General features: G+C 38.6%; 3 protein-coding genes across 4 annotated transcripts; 2 read left to right on the forward strand and 1 right to left on the reverse strand.

Moving 5' to 3' along the window:
• The first annotated feature begins 664 nt into the window (after positions 1 to 664).
• On the forward strand, positions 665 to 3,730 carry LOC141006145 (kynurenine--oxoglutarate transaminase 1-like). Its single transcript, XM_073478276.1, has 12 exons — positions 665 to 717; positions 1,220 to 1,367; positions 1,529 to 1,678; positions 1,904 to 1,997; positions 2,112 to 2,233; positions 2,319 to 2,439; positions 2,527 to 2,603; positions 2,685 to 2,774; positions 2,882 to 3,068; positions 3,265 to 3,341; positions 3,472 to 3,558; positions 3,677 to 3,730. Exons 1-12 carry the CDS (start codon positions 665 to 667, stop codon positions 3,728 to 3,730), a joined length of 1,260 nt encoding a protein of 419 aa, XP_073334377.1.
• Positions 3,731 to 4,374: 644 nt separating this feature from the next.
• spout1 (SPOUT domain containing methyltransferase 1) lies at positions 4,375 to 8,661 on the forward strand. The gene is made up of 12 exons (XM_073478274.1): positions 4,375 to 4,461; positions 4,544 to 4,583; positions 5,079 to 5,192; positions 5,283 to 5,442; positions 5,536 to 5,625; positions 5,708 to 5,757; positions 6,382 to 6,512; positions 6,631 to 6,703; positions 6,795 to 6,893; positions 7,074 to 7,176; positions 8,016 to 8,163; positions 8,331 to 8,661. The coding sequence occupies exons 1-12, from the start codon at positions 4,414 to 4,416 to the stop codon at positions 8,415 to 8,417; spliced, it is 1,143 nt and encodes a 380-aa protein (XP_073334375.1). The 5' UTR covers positions 4,375 to 4,413; the 3' UTR covers positions 8,418 to 8,661.
• A 2,268-nt stretch (positions 8,662 to 10,929) lies between these two features.
• On the reverse strand, positions 10,930 to 16,112 carry st6galnac6 (ST6 (alpha-N-acetyl-neuraminyl-2,3-beta-galactosyl-1,3)-N-acetylgalactosaminide alpha-2,6-sialyltransferase 6). 2 transcript variants are annotated; one of them, XM_073478277.1, is made up of 5 exons: positions 16,043 to 16,112; positions 13,708 to 13,902; positions 12,378 to 12,790; positions 12,006 to 12,113; positions 10,930 to 11,360 (listed from the first exon to the last, which is right to left on the reverse strand). In XM_073478277.1, the coding sequence occupies exons 1-5, from the start codon at positions 16,064 to 16,066 to the stop codon at positions 11,174 to 11,176; spliced, it is 927 nt and encodes a 308-aa protein (XP_073334378.1). In that variant the 5' UTR covers positions 16,067 to 16,112; the 3' UTR covers positions 10,930 to 11,173. The 2 variants fall into 2 exon arrangements, with proteins under 2 accessions (XP_073334378.1, XP_073334379.1); XM_073478278.1 differs by having other exon boundaries at positions 16,031 to 16,112.
• Positions 16,113 to 16,956: the final 844 nt, after the last annotated feature.

The raw sequence follows: 16,956 nt of genomic DNA on the forward strand, positions 1-16,956 counted from the left end.
TGTAAATAAGAAAATAGACAACCATAATGAATTTTTGCCCCTGTTGAGGTCACAAAATGGCATTTTTCTGCCAGGTGCCTGAGTATTTCCACAGAAAAACAAGTGTTAAGCGTTTATTTTCAGTGATGTTGTTATCTAATTTGAACTTGGGCCATGTGAGACTATATGATGTGGACCCATTGTGTTTTCAGAGGCACTTACAGGTCATTTGTAGGTTTATTTTGCAATAAAAAATGTAGGCAGGAAAAATAAATAATTCAGTGTGTTTAAACTCCTATGGATTAATACCAGGGGCACATACAGTGACAGTCTGGGATAAAAAGATAGGAGTTTAGGATAATTTTACATAAATGTCCAGGATTAAGGTGAGGTTAATGAAGTAGGATTGTGAATGCAGGACTTTCAGGCCTACTTGTAACATCATACTTTTACGATGTGTTATTGCTAGTTGAGTAAAAGACCTGAATACTTCTTCCACCTCTGTCATATAAAGGTTCAAAAGGTTGAGTGGTCGGGAGAAGGAGGGGTGGAGGCGACTGAATGTTTTGACTGTCAGAGTTCAATAAGACACCATCAGCAGGTGGCTGCAGCAGCTCAGGCGTTCTCTATTAGTAATCGTACCTTTTTGGCAAAGTTGAACTGTGCTTTTTAATCTCAGATAATCATGTCAGGAGGACGTCGTGCATGCAGAACAGACGGTGTGGATAAAAACGTGTGGTGAGTGATAATGACCCAGGTGGACTTTAGACACTTTGACACCTGAGCTAAGCGCGAGTTTAAGAGCTATAAACTACAGACAGCCAGTCAAGAAACTGCTCTCTATAGTGAAGTCTAAACTGTTTAGTGTTTTAAATCATTCACACTGGGAAAAAAAAGGTTTCTGACAGAGGAACAATTATGGTGTCCATGCTCGTTAAAACTTTGGGATTTTTGTAATCCTGTGTTAAGCCTGACATGAAGCTGTGTCCTTCCTCCTCTGTTCGGTACATTAATGTCTTCATCAGCTAGAAATTGCAGTTTAAACCCAACCATCTTCCTGATCCTAAACTGTATCCTCTAGTGTATTGTGAACTGTTGTGTTTTGACCCTCAGGGCCACCATACAGATGGCTCAGAAGGCAGGGGACATACCACTAGATTTTTGTCTTATGTGCTTCTTATACTCCACACACTTGTAATAATGTCATCACAGTGGTTGACAAGCAGTTTTGCACCAACAGGGTTGAATTCACACAACTGGCAGCAGACTACAAAGCAGTGAACCTTGGACAGGGATTTCCTGACTTCTCTCCTCCAAAGTTTATCCAGGAGGCTTTCTGTAAAGCTGTGTGTGGAGGACCATTAATGCACCAGTATACCAGAGCTTTTGTAAGTGGAAATACACACCTGATCACAGTTTTATCTATCAATACATATCAGAGAAGCATGCTCATTTTTAGTTAATGGTTTGAGTCATTTTGACCAGGACAAGTGGATGCAGAACAAACGGTGAGAGTGACCTTAAGTTTTCTTGTCATTTCTCTCCTCAGGGCCACCCTCCTCTTGTTAAAAGTCTGGCTAAATTCTTCAGTAGGATTGTGGGACATGAGATTGATCCTCTAGAAGACGTCCTGGTCACAGTTGGAGCTTATCAGGCTCTCTTCTGTGCATTTCAAGCTCTGGTTAATGAAGGAGATGAGGTATGAAAATGTCATTAATACTTTCTTTTCCAAGAAATAAACAAATTACGTGTGCATGCTTTATATTTCAAAACAAAAGGATCATTGTTGCCATTTTATTCTGTTGTGTGGTTTATTCTTCCGGTTCCATATTGGAAAAGGCAGTTTTTTGGTGAATTTCTCCTAATATTACCTTAAAAACACAAATAATGCAAACACATGCTTTAAATGACATGTGTCTTTCAGGTGATAATTGTTGAACCGTTCTTTGACTGCTACCAGCCAATGGTGAAGATGGCTGGAGGGAAGGCAGTGTATGTACCTCTGAGGCCGGTGAGTGGTTTACACACACATTATAATGCATCTTTTGACAGTCTTGGTCACCTTCACCTATGTATGATTTTATACAACAACTTTTAAGGATTTTTGTTTTCCTTTTTTAAATTTCAGAGAGTTGCGAGCGGAGCCATCCTGTCAAGTGGAGACTGGGTCCTTTCTGCTGAGGAGCTGGCCAGTAAATTCACTCCACGCACAAAAGCCGTTGTTATCAACACTCCCAACAACCCATTAGGCAAGGTAAGACTTTAATGTTTAAGCCAGACGGTTTGTGCAACCAGCCAGCATCTCAATTATTTGACTGACACATTCATGTCCATGACAGGTTTACAAGACTGAAGAGCTCCAAATGATCGCTGATCTGTGCATCAAACATGACGTGCTGTGCATCAGTGATGAGGTGTACGAGTGGCTGACGTATGATGGAGCCAAGCATGTAAAGATAGGTGAGATCCAGACAGAGCTCAACAGAATGCACACACACAGTATAAAGCTGCAATACTGATATATTTATTATATTGATTTATGTACAGCCAGCCTTCCTGGGATGTGGGAACGAACCGTCACTGTTGGCAGTGCTGGAAAGACCTTTAGTGCTACTGGCTGGAAGGTAATGCACAGATTGTCTGAATATTCAGGTAATGTCTGCTTTCTTTACTGAACATTGTTATCACAACCTGCTTCTTTTCAGGTTGGCTGGGCCATCAGCTCTGGGCAAATCATTAAACGTCTGAAAGCCATGCATCAAATGTCTGTGTTTGATTGTGCAACAGCTGCTCAGGTAAACCCAGTAATTCCTTAATTTTCACATCTGTTTCTGCACATAATGTCCTGTTTAAGTCCTGTGTAGCTCATTTTGTTCTTCTCATCCATTGCTGCCTGTAACAGGAGGCAGTGGCTCAGGGATTTGAGAGAGAATACGAGGTGTTTGGGACTCCAGAGAGCTACTTCCAGCAGCTGCCTGCGATGCTGCACCTCAAGAGGAACAGGCTGGCCTCGTGTCTGGAGAGTGTGGGTTTGCAGCCCATCATGCCACAGGGAGGCTACTTTATGATCGCAGACATCTCCTCTGTCAGTGAGTGTCACCAGTATGGATCTGTGTCCAGTGTCTATATTACCTCTATTAACGGACTTAACATGAAAGGCAACAGTACAATAACCTGTTGCACCACAAACAACTGGTCAGAATATAGAGACGCAATAAACAAGACAACATATTATGTTTATTAGTGGATATATCTATGACTAACTTTGACTTTCTTTTGTGACAGAGGTGGACTACAATGGTCAGACCCCTGAGGATGAACCCTATGATTTCCGATTTGTTAAATGGCTAATTAAAGAGAAGGTAAAAAATTGCGAATTTACTGAAAGTCTTATTGAAGATAAAAATAAGAAGCATACTGTAGAAGCGCGGTAGGATGTATGATGCACCATGATGTTTTAAGATGATCCTGTTTTGGGCCTTTTTTCTGCAGGGTCTGGCAACAATCCCCGTCTCTGCATTCTACAGTCCAGAGCACAGCAAGGACTTTGACAAATACATCCGCTTCTGTTTTGTCAAAGTAAAAAAAAAGCACTTTATTACATCGAATTTCATCTTAATTTGATTCTTTTTCTAATTTTTAATAGTGTTGCTTTATGACAGTCCTTCCACTCAAACTCTCTCTCTTTCTCTTAAAGGAGGACTCCACTCTGGATGCAGCTGAGGACATTTTGAGGAAATTTAATCAGTGATATAGTCCAGAATGTGGAGCACTCAAGTTCAACAAGTGATTTAAACCTGTGGTGAAAACCCTCAGGGCTAACATACCCTGTAAATATTTCTGTGCAATATCTTTTTTTAATTTTAGGCAGACAACTGTACATGAAATATTTTTTTAAAAATGTATTTCTCTGAAAAAAATCCATGTATCTAAAAGGTTTAATAAAGCTTTTCATAAATCCACTTGGCCTAATTGGCAAAGTATTTGTCTCATAAAGCGATGTGAATGTCGCAGTGGAAAAGCTATGCCCCCGAAGCAAGGTCCCATTACACAAAAAGTATATTTTATATAACACGTTTTTTTTTAATTTGCAGCAAAGGGATGTGCCATTCCCTGACCGATTTCAGAACAAAACGAATAAACAAAAAGACTTTTATTTTGAAACGCCAATAGCAACCCGCAAGAATGAAGTCGTTGCTTTCTTCTGGGAATTAAAAAATAATAATTAAGCATCAGCTAGCTGGGAGGACGATTTTTTAAATTGTTTTTTGCGTTATACTCGATTGTACTGTAGAACAAGCATCAAGGTGACCGCCTTATACCACAGGAGGGCAGTGTTACGTTTCGTAGCGCACAGCTTGCCGGAAGAAGAAGTAGAAGAAGAAGAAGCAACAACCCGGAAGTAAATAAACTTCACATGTTGTGCGTGAAGAAATGTCTACTGGAGCTGCAGTGAAGAGACCTGATACCATGTCCACTGAGGTACTGTAAAGCTATTGTTTTACATAAAAATAACATTGTACGTTCTCTTTATCACTTTTAACGTGTTTCTCGATTCCTACAGGTTGGAGAGAGAGTGAACTGGAAGAAAAGGAAAGCAGAAAGTGAGTAAACGGCTAGCTTAGCTAACATGTTGCTAACAGCTTTTAGATGCATGCCATTAGTTTGGTTTGATAGATAAGTATGGTGCGATATTTTATTAAGTGTCTCGAAAGCGTCTTTGTCCGACAATGAATGTGTCGATTGTGTTTGTTGTGGGTGATTTTATTGTAAAGTAAAATATATTTCATATACTTGAACATTGATTTGGCCACAACATGTGTGTAGAATTTCTTGATGGGTTCTGTAAGAGTAGTCTGATGTAATATTTATCACTTTAGCTCAAAATTTTGAACTTCAATTTTGCCTCAAAGGTCTTTTCACAATCTGTACAAGTGATAGGACACATATATTCTTAGACTAGTAGTTTCCAACCTGGATGTCGGGGCCCCCCATGGGATCTGTAAAGAGTCACAAGATGGTTTAAGGGAATGAGAAAAAATATATATGCAGTATATGTTCTTTTAAAAAAATATTGTTTTTTTTTTTTTTTATCTTAGTAAATGAGGCTAAGAAGCAAAGGAAAGAAGCCAAGCTGTTCAAAGAGTTGGATAAGCAAAAAGAAGAAGAGGCTTCAGAGAGGGAAAAACTTGAACAAAGCCAAAGCAAAAAAGGTAAATGACTGGCATTTTATTTATTGTTCATAGCGTTATGTGAATAGAGTGCTGTAATGTGTGATCTATACATGTATCTGTATCTTTAAGGTCGGGCTTACACAGTGAGTGTGGCCCTGCCAGGTTCTGTCCTGGAAAACGCTCAGTCCCCTGAACTTCGTACATACCTGGCCGGACAGATCGCCCGAGCCTGTGTCGTATTCTGCGTCGATGAGATTGTCGTGTTTGATGAACAAGGGGAAGATGTCAAGTAAGTGAACTTTTAGTAGAATTTGTTGGTAAACACTCCTTAAACAATCAGAAAGCTAAGAGAGATGATTTTGCTTTTTTCTTTGGCTCACAGGAGCGTTGAAGGAGAATTTAAAGGTGTCGGGAAGAGAGGACATGCTTGTATTCAGCTCGCCAGAATACTTCAGTACCTGGAATGTCCACAGTAAGTCAGAATGCTACTATAATGAGATAATCAGTGTCAGCTTATTTTTATCAGATTGTTTACAGCTTTTTTTCTCCACCAGGTATCTGCGCAAGTGTTTTTTCCCAAAGCATCCAGATTTACAGTATGCAGGTAAAAGTCAAAATTTTCTTTTCATGAATTCATTTACAGCAGGGGTCTCTAAAGCAGACACTGTGGGTCCTTCTTTAGACAAAAATGAGACAACTGCATCCTCCCCAAATTTGGCAAATTGGCACTATTGAAAGTGTGCCGGGTTAAATATTAGCAGGTCCTGTTTGTAATGTAAAAACCCAAACTATCACTGGATTACTTTGATGCTGAAGATGCTGATTCTCAGGCAAGCTCTGCAGTCATAAGGATGATTTTTTTATTTTTTTTTATTTTTTTAAATCAGATGTATGGGAGTTTACTAGCAATTTATTATTGAAATAATGATGTCCTCAGAGAGTGAAAATAACTTGAGTACCTGAGACGGTAATGTTTAGATAGTGATATCAAGGGTTTAAAGTATATTGGTTGCCTCTGTTTTCTAACAAGATACATGTAAATTCTGCTATATTCACTCCTGTTAGAACGACTTTTAAATGGTTGTATTTGGCAGAAAGTAACATCAACAGGACAAAAACAACACAAATTTAGAGAACCCTTATACTGTATAGACACCGATGATGTAATATGATTATTATTATTGTTAATAGACACGTTTTCACAAGTTATTGGTCTTTTTTCTATCAGGCTTGCTGAACCCCTTAGACAGTCCTCACCACATGAGGATAGACGATGAATCAGAATATCGGGAAGGAGTTGTGGTTGACAGGACGACAAAACCAGGACGAGGCTCATTAGTCAACTGTGGAATGAGAAAGGTGAGCGTGTCTTAATGGAGGTTACTGTCATCTGTTATGGACGATGTCATTTATCAAAATTGTTACAGATTATCATTCTGTCGATCTGACTGAACAAATAATCCCTCCTCTCTCACAGGAAGTTCGGATTGATAAACAGCTGAAATCTGGGCTTCGAGTCACAGTTCAGCTGAATAAGACACAGAAGAATGGTAATTTTGTCCTTCAAACTTTGACCTATTTAATGTTCTATAGATGTTTTCTCTATGCAAAGTTCTCAGTGCGTGTGTCCATCATCCTCAGAGAGCAAAGTATATAAAGGTACAGTGGTGGCTCCTCATGTGCCCAGGACTGAAGGAGGTCTCTACTGGGGATACAGTGTCCGCCTGGCGTCTTGCCTCAGTACGTTTCCTGTGCTCACAATACACACCTATTACTCAAACATTTGTTTCAAGTTATTTTAAAACATATTGGAGGATTAAGAGCCAAATAGCATTTCTTTTCACTTAATAAATTGTGTAATAATCCAGGCCCCACTGTGACTGCTTATTTATCCTTATTGCTGTGTGTTTGTTGATGCAGGTGCAGTTTTCACAGAGAGTCCATATGAAGACGGATACGATGTGACTATAGGAACATCAGAAAAAGGCAACAACATAGATCAGACGACTTTATCACCATTCAAGTAGGTTCAGCTCTAATAACATCTGAGAACTATTTTATAGTCCATGCTTACCAAACAGGAATGTTGGTGTGTTTTTTGGTGCAGACTGAAACCGCTACTGATTGGATTGGCATGAAATGTTGTAAAGATGTCTGTCAGGATTAATCATACTGACTTTGGTGATCCTCTGACTTTCCATCTAGTGCCAAAAGGTTGACATTTGTAGTTTTTAGTGATATTTTTTCAACAACCACTGGATGGATTACCATGAAATTTGGTCCAAACGTTCATGTACCAAGGATGAATTGTAACTTTGTTGATCTCTTCACTTTTCCTCTTGTAACATCATCAGGTTAAAATATCAATTTGTAGCGATGTGTCAGTGATGAATGATGGGAGCCGGCTTTGTGTGAGAGCCATTTTTGATGAACAATAAATTAAGTGTTGGGCGTTTTTATACCAAACATAATGTAGAATTAGGGTATTCTGAAAATTATAAGTGGAGGAGCCAATTAGTGCTTGGCTCTATAAATAGGAACAGGTGTTCCGCCTGGAAGGTAAAAGGTTTTTGACCGCTGAAGCAGCTGGTTGCTAAATTTGACTGAATTGTAAAACTCAGAAATGGCACTAAATGAAGAGTCGTTCAGGAGCTGAAAGAGTGGGTTCTTCTTGCTAAGCTGAGATAAAAACAAAGAGCCAGAAATTCATCACGATCAATTAGACCAACCCTTTGTTTAAGACCAAATGACTGTAAAACTAATAACATTACCATCATTCTCACTGTAATTTGTGTTAGCATTTAGCTCAAAGCACTGTTGTACCATCAGTGGTATTTTATTAATTGATTTTTTCCACTTTAGGCATCTTCTGGTAGTTTTTGGAGGTCTTCAGGGACTGGAGGCCAGTGTAGATACTGACCAAAACCTGGATGTGACTGACCCCAGTGTGTTGTTTGATCTTTATCTGAACACATGTCCCAGTCAGGGCAGCAGGACCATTCGCACAGAGGTGAGGGCATGTGTGACATAAGTTTGAACCGGCAAGCACTGCGTGACAAGATGCATTTACACAATTTGTAGAAGCAAATGCTTAATAGTCTGTAATAAATCATGATTCAAAGTGTCTGTGCTGCTCAAGCTGTGTTAATTTATCTTCTCCTATTTACTTTTCCACAGGAGGCCATCTTAGTCTCCATGGCGGGGCTGAGGCAGAAGATCACAGCTGCCTTTTCAGATGTATCCAATGGTTTATTGAAGAGTTAGTGATGGAGAAAAGTAAACAAAGACAGTAGTAAATCTTATGATCTGCTCAGTTTCCATAATTGGACCTTTTTAAGCATTGCCTACTGTTAAAACACACATCACATGCATCAGTGCAGGCAGTGCTCGATACCTATCATCAAATTACTCTTTGTGTTGTTATTTCATCATGATTCTGTAAGTCTTTGCTGCTGAATGACTCATGAAATGTACATATTTAAATACACGTTATATTCACAGACTTGAACTGACTTGCATTTTATTTTTCAAAGCATATCATTTGTACTTCAGTAATAAACAGTACAGAGCTTTTCATGAAAAATGGTGTTGAGACCAGCACGACAAGGACACACAAATGGCACTGAACCTCTGAGTTAAACACGATAGTCAGCTTCAAGTTTCTGAGCGAGTAGGTCAAACACATGCTGGCGTTAAGAGAAAGTGAACCATGTGAAAACTGGGAGATTTTGTAGTGAGTGAGTAGAAGCCTTTACAACCTTTCGGATTGTGTTGTGGATTCAGTCACTTCCCAGGTGCCACACATGCGGCATGCATCTACCCCTATATTAGTATTTAATTTACCATCATCAAGACAAGAAAGCCAGGCACAGATTTCATGTTAATGGCAGGTTTGTGCGAGGCCTCAGGACTCCGGGGTGTTACAATTTTTGTCACACGTGCTCTTAAAAATCTGTCAAGTGCGACTAAACATTTTCATTGGTCGTACCAGTGCGCCTGTGACTCAAAGGTTCAGTTTTTAAGCAATTGAGATTATCGCAATTTGTTGTTGCGTGTGATTTTAAATGACGAGTAACATGCATTTCCATCCATTTTCCCGTTTCGAATTATTTATATAATGTGTTAAGAAATGTATATAAAATGTGTTATTTGGTGTGCGCCTAAAATGAAAAAGTAAGGCGCACCAGTGCAACTGTTGATAAGTGAGTCTGGAGCCCTGGGCCTGCAGTATGCTTTTGGGTTATTTGTCTGATGACTGTGAGTGACTAGAGAAACCCAGTGCAGTATGATACAACACTCCTGCATAAATCCTACTTTTAAAAACGACTGAGAGGTCTTGTTTGTCATGTCGGAGCCTGCAATTTGTGGTGCTGTTGACTTGTTTTGAGTTTTTTTCACAGGTGAGTCTACCCTCATTGATATATAGTGGGTGGACAACATATTCTAGAAACCATGAGTGTGTTTGTGTCATATCTTTAAAATTTGAGTTTCAGCTGCCGCCTCTGTGTTGTAGATATTGACTGTGCTCCTTCATGGTCCTCAGTTCTTAAATTTAGCATCCTATAAAATGAGTAATGTTAGTATTTCAGGCTAGTATATCAATAAATGTAGCAGGCAGTTTAATCTTGGTAAAGTACCATAACAGTCAGTGTATTTTTGATGCATTTTCTTCCTGTTCTTTACTGACTAATAAAGCACATTGCGTCCATATTGAATAAGAGCCTCTCTTGAAGATAATTTCATAAAAAATATGTCTACAGATAAATTATTTAAGAGCAGTTAAAGAAATTGCACTTCTCTTTGCTTCACGGTTCTACAATTAAAACGGAAATGTCCCTTTTTAAATTTAATAGTGCAGTCTTTAGAGTGACATACGGATACATAACACGACCACGTGGACTGTTTGAACTTGAGTTGCATGCCACTGAGGTAAAAAGTTCATGAGGCAACAGATGTCATGTTTATAAGCTAATTTCACAAAAACATTAAAACCAATATCCAGTGCAGCAAAAATATTACAATACAGTACGATCATCTTTAAAAACGAAGGTATATCAAGATGTAATAACTTCTGAGAAAAGTGACACATAATTTCTGCAATCTGAACTTGTCAATCTATTACAAACAGTGGTGTAACTTCTTGTCAGTGCTGAATCAACTTAAAATCCCTCAAACTAAAGGTATCTGTGTGATTCATCCTCAGTAAAATTGAAACTATAGCTGGAACCTGAGCCTCAAATATTTTAGTTGCACCAAATATAGTAAACAAGCGTTGAATCCTTGCTCAGATTGTTGCTCATCTTTACTTATTAATCCATTATTCTCTGATTTTATTCACAATTTGCCAATTTTATACTCTTATTTTGTTGTTGTACGGATCTTTGTGTTTAACACTGATACTTTTGCCTTTTTTAAAAATGTAATGTTACAATGTTTTCCTTGATCAATCTAAGATACTGAAAAAGCATGGGTAGGGTAATGGTTCGGGAACTCGGCTGCATTGCCCTCATACAACGGTACATTGCATCTGTGGGCTGAATTAGTGATCTATTGAATGTGACTGCATTAACTGTGGAGTATAATCTCTTGATAATGGAGAGCTTAAACAATATAGTGCTCTGTAGGCCACATATATGTATAATGAGAATGCTTGCTGATGTAACCCGCTCCAACATGGGAAACATAAGTGCATTTTCAATACATAATAACAAAAATATTATAAACATGTAAAAATTCATCTTTTAAAGTCGTCTTACTTTCCATTTACAAACGCCGATTAGTCAGCAGCCACGTGTCCATGTGGAATATACATAGTTCTTTTCTTCTGAGACAGAAGACATTCCCGGGCGTCTCCTCATTCAATCGGTCCAATAATAGACTTTCATCCTCAGAAGTAGCTGTCATTCATCATGTGGCTGTTTGAAGGCTCATTCAGGGGAAGTTACGATAAAATCCAGCTCATAGCGCTTTTCATTCAAGCCTCTCTGTGAGACCTCTTTGTTGTTTTCACTCTAGTCTCATCACCATTTGGGATGAATGAATGTGATGTTGTACTGTTTTGCCCAGCGTGCAAACACGTGTTTCTCTGTAATAAAGCGGTGGTGGTTCCCTCTACGGCCGCCCTCGTTCTGGATGTATGTGACACATTCATCAGAGCCCCTGGGCTTGTAGTAGTGATAGGGCATCTTCTTGCCTCCAGGTTTTTTTCTGGAAAAAGAAGGGATTTAATATTAATAATCAGTTTAACTGGGAATTTTTAATAATATGGCAACTAATGGGTTCATAGTAGGGATGCACGATATATTCTGGACTGATAAATTACTGGCCAGATATCGGGAAATTTATATTATCAGCTTTTTATCGGTATTGGTGACATTCCAGCCAATAAATAGAGGCAGTGAAGCAAAGCCAAATATCTTTCATTGAGTTAACAAGAGAAGCATGTACAACCTCAGATGCACTCAATGGCTATTTGCAACTCGAAAGTTGGTTGTGATTGCGAGAGATCACAATAACCACAGAAGGAGGAGAGCACTCTTATTTGAGCTATGAAATATTAAGTCATCCATGTTAGCTTACTACATCTTAGTCTTTCTTCTTGATTTGATTTGTTGCTGTTGCTGCTATTTTGAGTTTTTTGAGTCCTGGCTAGTTCTCAATTGCAAAAGAGATTTTAATCTCGGTGTGACTTTCTAGTTAAAGAAAGGTTATATGTATATTTCTTACCCTCAGGTTCGCATTAACTACAGGTTATGAACTTCTTTTGAAAATAGAAAAATGTGACATTATCGTTATCAGTATTGGTGTTTTTAAGAGTCTACATAGGTTGATTAATGACATCATTATACTCACGCGCAGTGGTTGGGCGGCACCATCCCATATACTTTGATATTATCACATATCTCAATGGCGATGACCATGGTGAACCAGCCTGTGCTCAACCAAGAGTGTGATTTTTGTCTGAACAGAGAAAACAACAAAACACATGGAAAAAAAACATTGTTTGTAAAAGTGATATTAATAGGGGGCTGAAACACAGTGATCGAATGTAATTAAGTGCATTTTCTGCTCCTTATTAGTATGGGTGACTTCCATTTTTACCAAAGAAATATTTCAACACAATATCTTTGCTCTGACTTAAGTATAATGTTTGGGTACTTTTTACAATACTGCTAAAACACAATAAAATGTAATTCACATTACACTAGCTTCGTAAATACTCACCTATCTCTTCCTGTTTCCCTTTGAAACAGATTGTCAAACCTGCGCATCTTGCTGGCTGTGATACTGTAGCACGACAGGTTGCTGTAGGTCATGCTGACTCTCTGGATCAACCTGTACAGGGTTCCTTTGGATTCCTTCCCGATCTTATTCGGGGGTCCCCAGAAGATGATCACAGGGCTGCTGTCTGTCCGCTGTAGCAGCTCATTAATCTTCCGGACCACCCGGAAAACACTGGAGTGGGCAACGACCCTCAGAGAGGTCTGGTTCCCGACATCAGTCTCGTATCCCATGGTGGGGGCGTCATTCATACGAATCACACACTCCGTACGGTCAATCTCTTCTCCTGCTCCAGTGCCCAGGACATGACTGGAGCTTGTCACCAGTGCACAGTTGTGACAGTGTAGGGTCATATTCTTAAAAAACAAAAAAACAAAAACAAATACAGATGCTGCTTGTTTAAACACAGAACATTAATACAGTACATCTCCACCCCATTGTGCATGTGCGCGACAGTCGTTGCATTAGGATCAAAGTAAATGCTGCAGTGTGAAAAAGGTGTTTCAGAGGCAGACAGTGCTGGAGCGTCGGATGTCCCTCATGTTGGTGATGAAATAAACTCTCAAATTCAAAGATTCTACTAAAGTCTACTAATTAATTATTTCAGCCTGCTTGAGATATTTCTTTAGGTTGTTTTAATGTATGTGATTTGCTTATTTTGTCATCTTTGAATGATTATTGTCTATAACATTACAAGTACATTTTCATTCTGGACCACTGCAGAAACATTGTTAAACCTAACATTAAGCTGGAAGCACCACAAGGATTGGCTGTTTACTCGTATACATACTCGTTATGTAATGTGCACATAACTGGGTTAAGACTGGGTTATGATAAAGACAACAGGCAACAGGCAACAGGCAGAAAGAAAAAAACACTCACTGAAAAACAAACCAGCTGCTTTCTGGCACACACAACCTCTTGAATCCTCTTAAAGGGGTTGACCTCCATTTTCAAACTATTCTTCTAATGTCTTACATAAGCTGCAGCTGCTTCCTGTTGCAAGTGTACATTTTGTTTCTTGTGGTGTACCACTTCACTTCTAGTATCTCTTTTATGCATTGTGGGCAAACTTAATAGAGTTGTGTGCAGTTTACTGACACATTTTGTAAACCCATTAGCCCACTGCAGCAGTAATGAATATTTTTCACTTCTGCTGCATCCTTCACCACCCCTCCACTGATATATAGTAATAAATCACCTGACATGCAAATTAGTATCAAAATCAGACCCAGTCAGATCAGTTCTGTGGTTGTGTGCGATCCTTAAGTACCTTGTTCCCATAAACTGGCACATATCCTTCTCTCCCAGACCACTTCTTCAGATCTGTGGCCTTGAGCGCATGATTTGTAGCAACGTGGAACGGAGCATAGACTTCATCGATGACATTATTGGAGCCATACAGGATGAGGAGTGTCATGAGGACGAAGATAGCCGCCAAGATCACCATCCTGTGGCTCTGCTGTCCCTGTAGTGTGAACAACAGTGGTGGAATGTAACTAAGGACATTTACTCAGGCACAAATTATGCATTGTTGTAGATTAAACTACCAAAAAGTGTATAAAATCTAATCTGAAACCATGACACAGTTAACAAAATGTACCAGCAAGTATGTTGAGAAAGGAGCTAGTCATTTAACTAGCTTTTTTCATGCAGAAATTCTGCATGGTCAGAGCTTCCCTAAGTTGAGAATTTACTGCATTTCCTTGTCCTAAATTATCCATTCACATTTATTCTTTGGAGGGCTGCGGTGGGTTGGAGCCAATCTAAGTTACTGGGCAAGAGGCGGAGTACTTTGGACTGTGGGAGCTGAAACCCACTGCACCACTGTGTCTCCCTTAGACCTAAATTACGGTAAACTTGGAACAAGCAATTTGAAGATGTCACCGTGCGCTTGTGATGGCATTTATCACTACTTTCAACCTTTTCATTTATACCACAAAATTCATCTTTAGGGGTTGTCGGTGCAACAGGTATCAGTACTTTCTCACATTTTTACTAACCAAACAATGAAAAATCTGGAGCATAATCAAGAATGAAAATAATAATTGATTGTAGCCCTTTATAAAATATCTTAAAATGAGCTCCACCATAACCATTTACAACACCGGGCGGCTGTAGCTGCTTGTTTAAACAGAACATTAATACAATACATCTCCACCCCCTCAGGAGGTAGAGCGGGTCGTCTAGCAATCGGAAGGTCACTGGTTTGAATCCTGGCTCCCCCCAGCTGCATGTCGAAGTGTCCTTGAGCAAGATACTGAACCCAGAATTGCTCCTGATTCGTGTATCAGTGTATGAATGGGTGATAAGTGTTGTTAAGTGCTTTGAGCAGTCAATAGACTGGAAAAGTAATATAGAAATGCAAATCCATTTACTTTAATAATTTATGGGCATATACTGCAATATCAAGATGGGATAAACTAAACACATACACTTATCCTTGACATTTTCTCATTGTATTCAGAGCAATGTAACACTTTTGGCATTCTGTATTTTACCATATTTGGTACATTTATAGTTAATTAAATATGAGTTAATAGGTATTTCACCGTTATCAAACAATTAACTGCTTTTAAACCATTTATTAAGCAGCAGGCTCGGGGGTTAACAGAAAACATGTAACAGCATTACATAATTAGGATACTAAAAATAGGTAACTGTTATCCGGTTAAGTTAAAGAAAAAATTCCTATATAATACACACTTGTCTTTATTTGCATATGTTTGGTATTGAAGCAATCCAAAAGCAACGGAAAGTAGTTAAAAATGATATTACTTTAATATTGTGATACTTAGATTACTTTACATATACTCAACATTTTTAACAGGTAATTAATAACTGTATCAGAATACATTTTTAAAGCAACCCTCCCAACCCTGTTTAGCAATTATAAAGACAAGACAAGATAACGTACCCAGCGTGCAAACGACACAAAACAATACAAAAAGTAGCAGCACGAGGTAGGAATTAACTTACAGTAAGATAAAATTGATTAAATAAAAATATACTCAAATAAATAAATAGAAGTACAATAGAGTAGAAATGCATCAGTTGCAACTTTATAATGGCCATCCAAATAATGTTTATAGATGAACTACATTTATTAACCATTTACAAAGTATTAAGGGCATCAGTCAAAAAACAGGATGCAGGAGGGTGTGGTAAATGGTGTCCATCAGTTTAAGGATCTTATTCCTTCAACATCGCAGAAAAAGTCTGAGGCACTCAAGAGGGTAATGAGTTTAAAAGCCTTTACTTAATCATGGCTGTCAAATCACAACATTTTTAGCGTTTTTTCTGATATTATAGATATCAGTTGCAACTTCACTATAAACAATTGCTCAATAAATAAATGGTTTATAAAGCATTTCTCTGGTTGTTAACATTGACGTAACTATTAATTCAAGTTTAATCAACTATGAATTTACCATTGTTATAAAGTGTGATACTCCAATGCCTGAGTAATACTTTTACATCAGCAAACTTCCTCCACCGCTTGTAAACAGTAATTACATTAACAATTACTAATACAGTTTGTGCTCATAAGAATAATAATGATGATGATGATGAAGGGCAAGAGGTCTGAGTGCCACACCCTGTCTTACCTTGCCACTGAGCTTGAGCCCCATGCTGCTTTCCGATCAGGCTGCTGTGTACCAACACACTGACAGCGACTGCAGTCTGTCATCATACCTGACAAGAGAAGACAAACACACAGGAGACTGAAACCCTATTTAAACAAACATTAAAAAAAAAAAATCTAATTTTAGGGTACGACTTTCCAGCTAATGTCAAAACATTATGCTCCAGTTTGGGTAGATATTTTTACATGTCGATGTTTAAGCAATTGGTGAAGTATTTACAGTCCATTTTACAATATAAACATACGGCGAGAGATGCTAATTAACGCACAGTGTACAGGTAGCCTGGTGAGCTAGCTTTATGTCATATTTTGCCGAACACATGAAAGGCAATAAAAAAAAATGTTATTATTCTCATTAAAAAAAACAAATCAGACACCGTCCTACGCGGCCGCTCGCTGTTCACACGCCTTCACCGAGAATATAAAAAAATAAACGATAACCCGCAGTTATGATTAAGGTGTGAGCTAACATGACAGATCAAAGTGTTAATCCTCTTTTACCGTCTCATGGCCTCTGCGTGCCTGGTGTTTGAGGTCTCCCTCCTATCTCGTCTTCGTCCCCCATCTTCCTGCGCCACTTGCTGACGTCATCATCACGTCTCTCACTGCAGCACGGTGCTGTTGTTGGGGGCTGTCCAACTTATCAAGTGACCTTAAATTAACTCATTACGGGGAGAAAAACAACAAAGCAAACAAACGAACACATTAATGACATGTTTGTGTTCTCATTCATTATTTGATAGGTCGTCCTTGAATTTGATTTGTTATTTATTGAGTCAGTTAATGGGTAATTAATGGAATATAAGATTAGGGATTTTCTGAGGAATGTTCTGGGATTTCAAATATATCCTTAAAAAAATCACAAAATGACATCAT

Source organism: Pagrus major, chromosome 12 (assembly GCF_040436345.1).
Source record: "Pagrus major chromosome 12, Pma_NU_1.0".
NCBI lineage: Eukaryota > Metazoa > Chordata > Actinopteri > Spariformes > Sparidae > Pagrus > Pagrus major.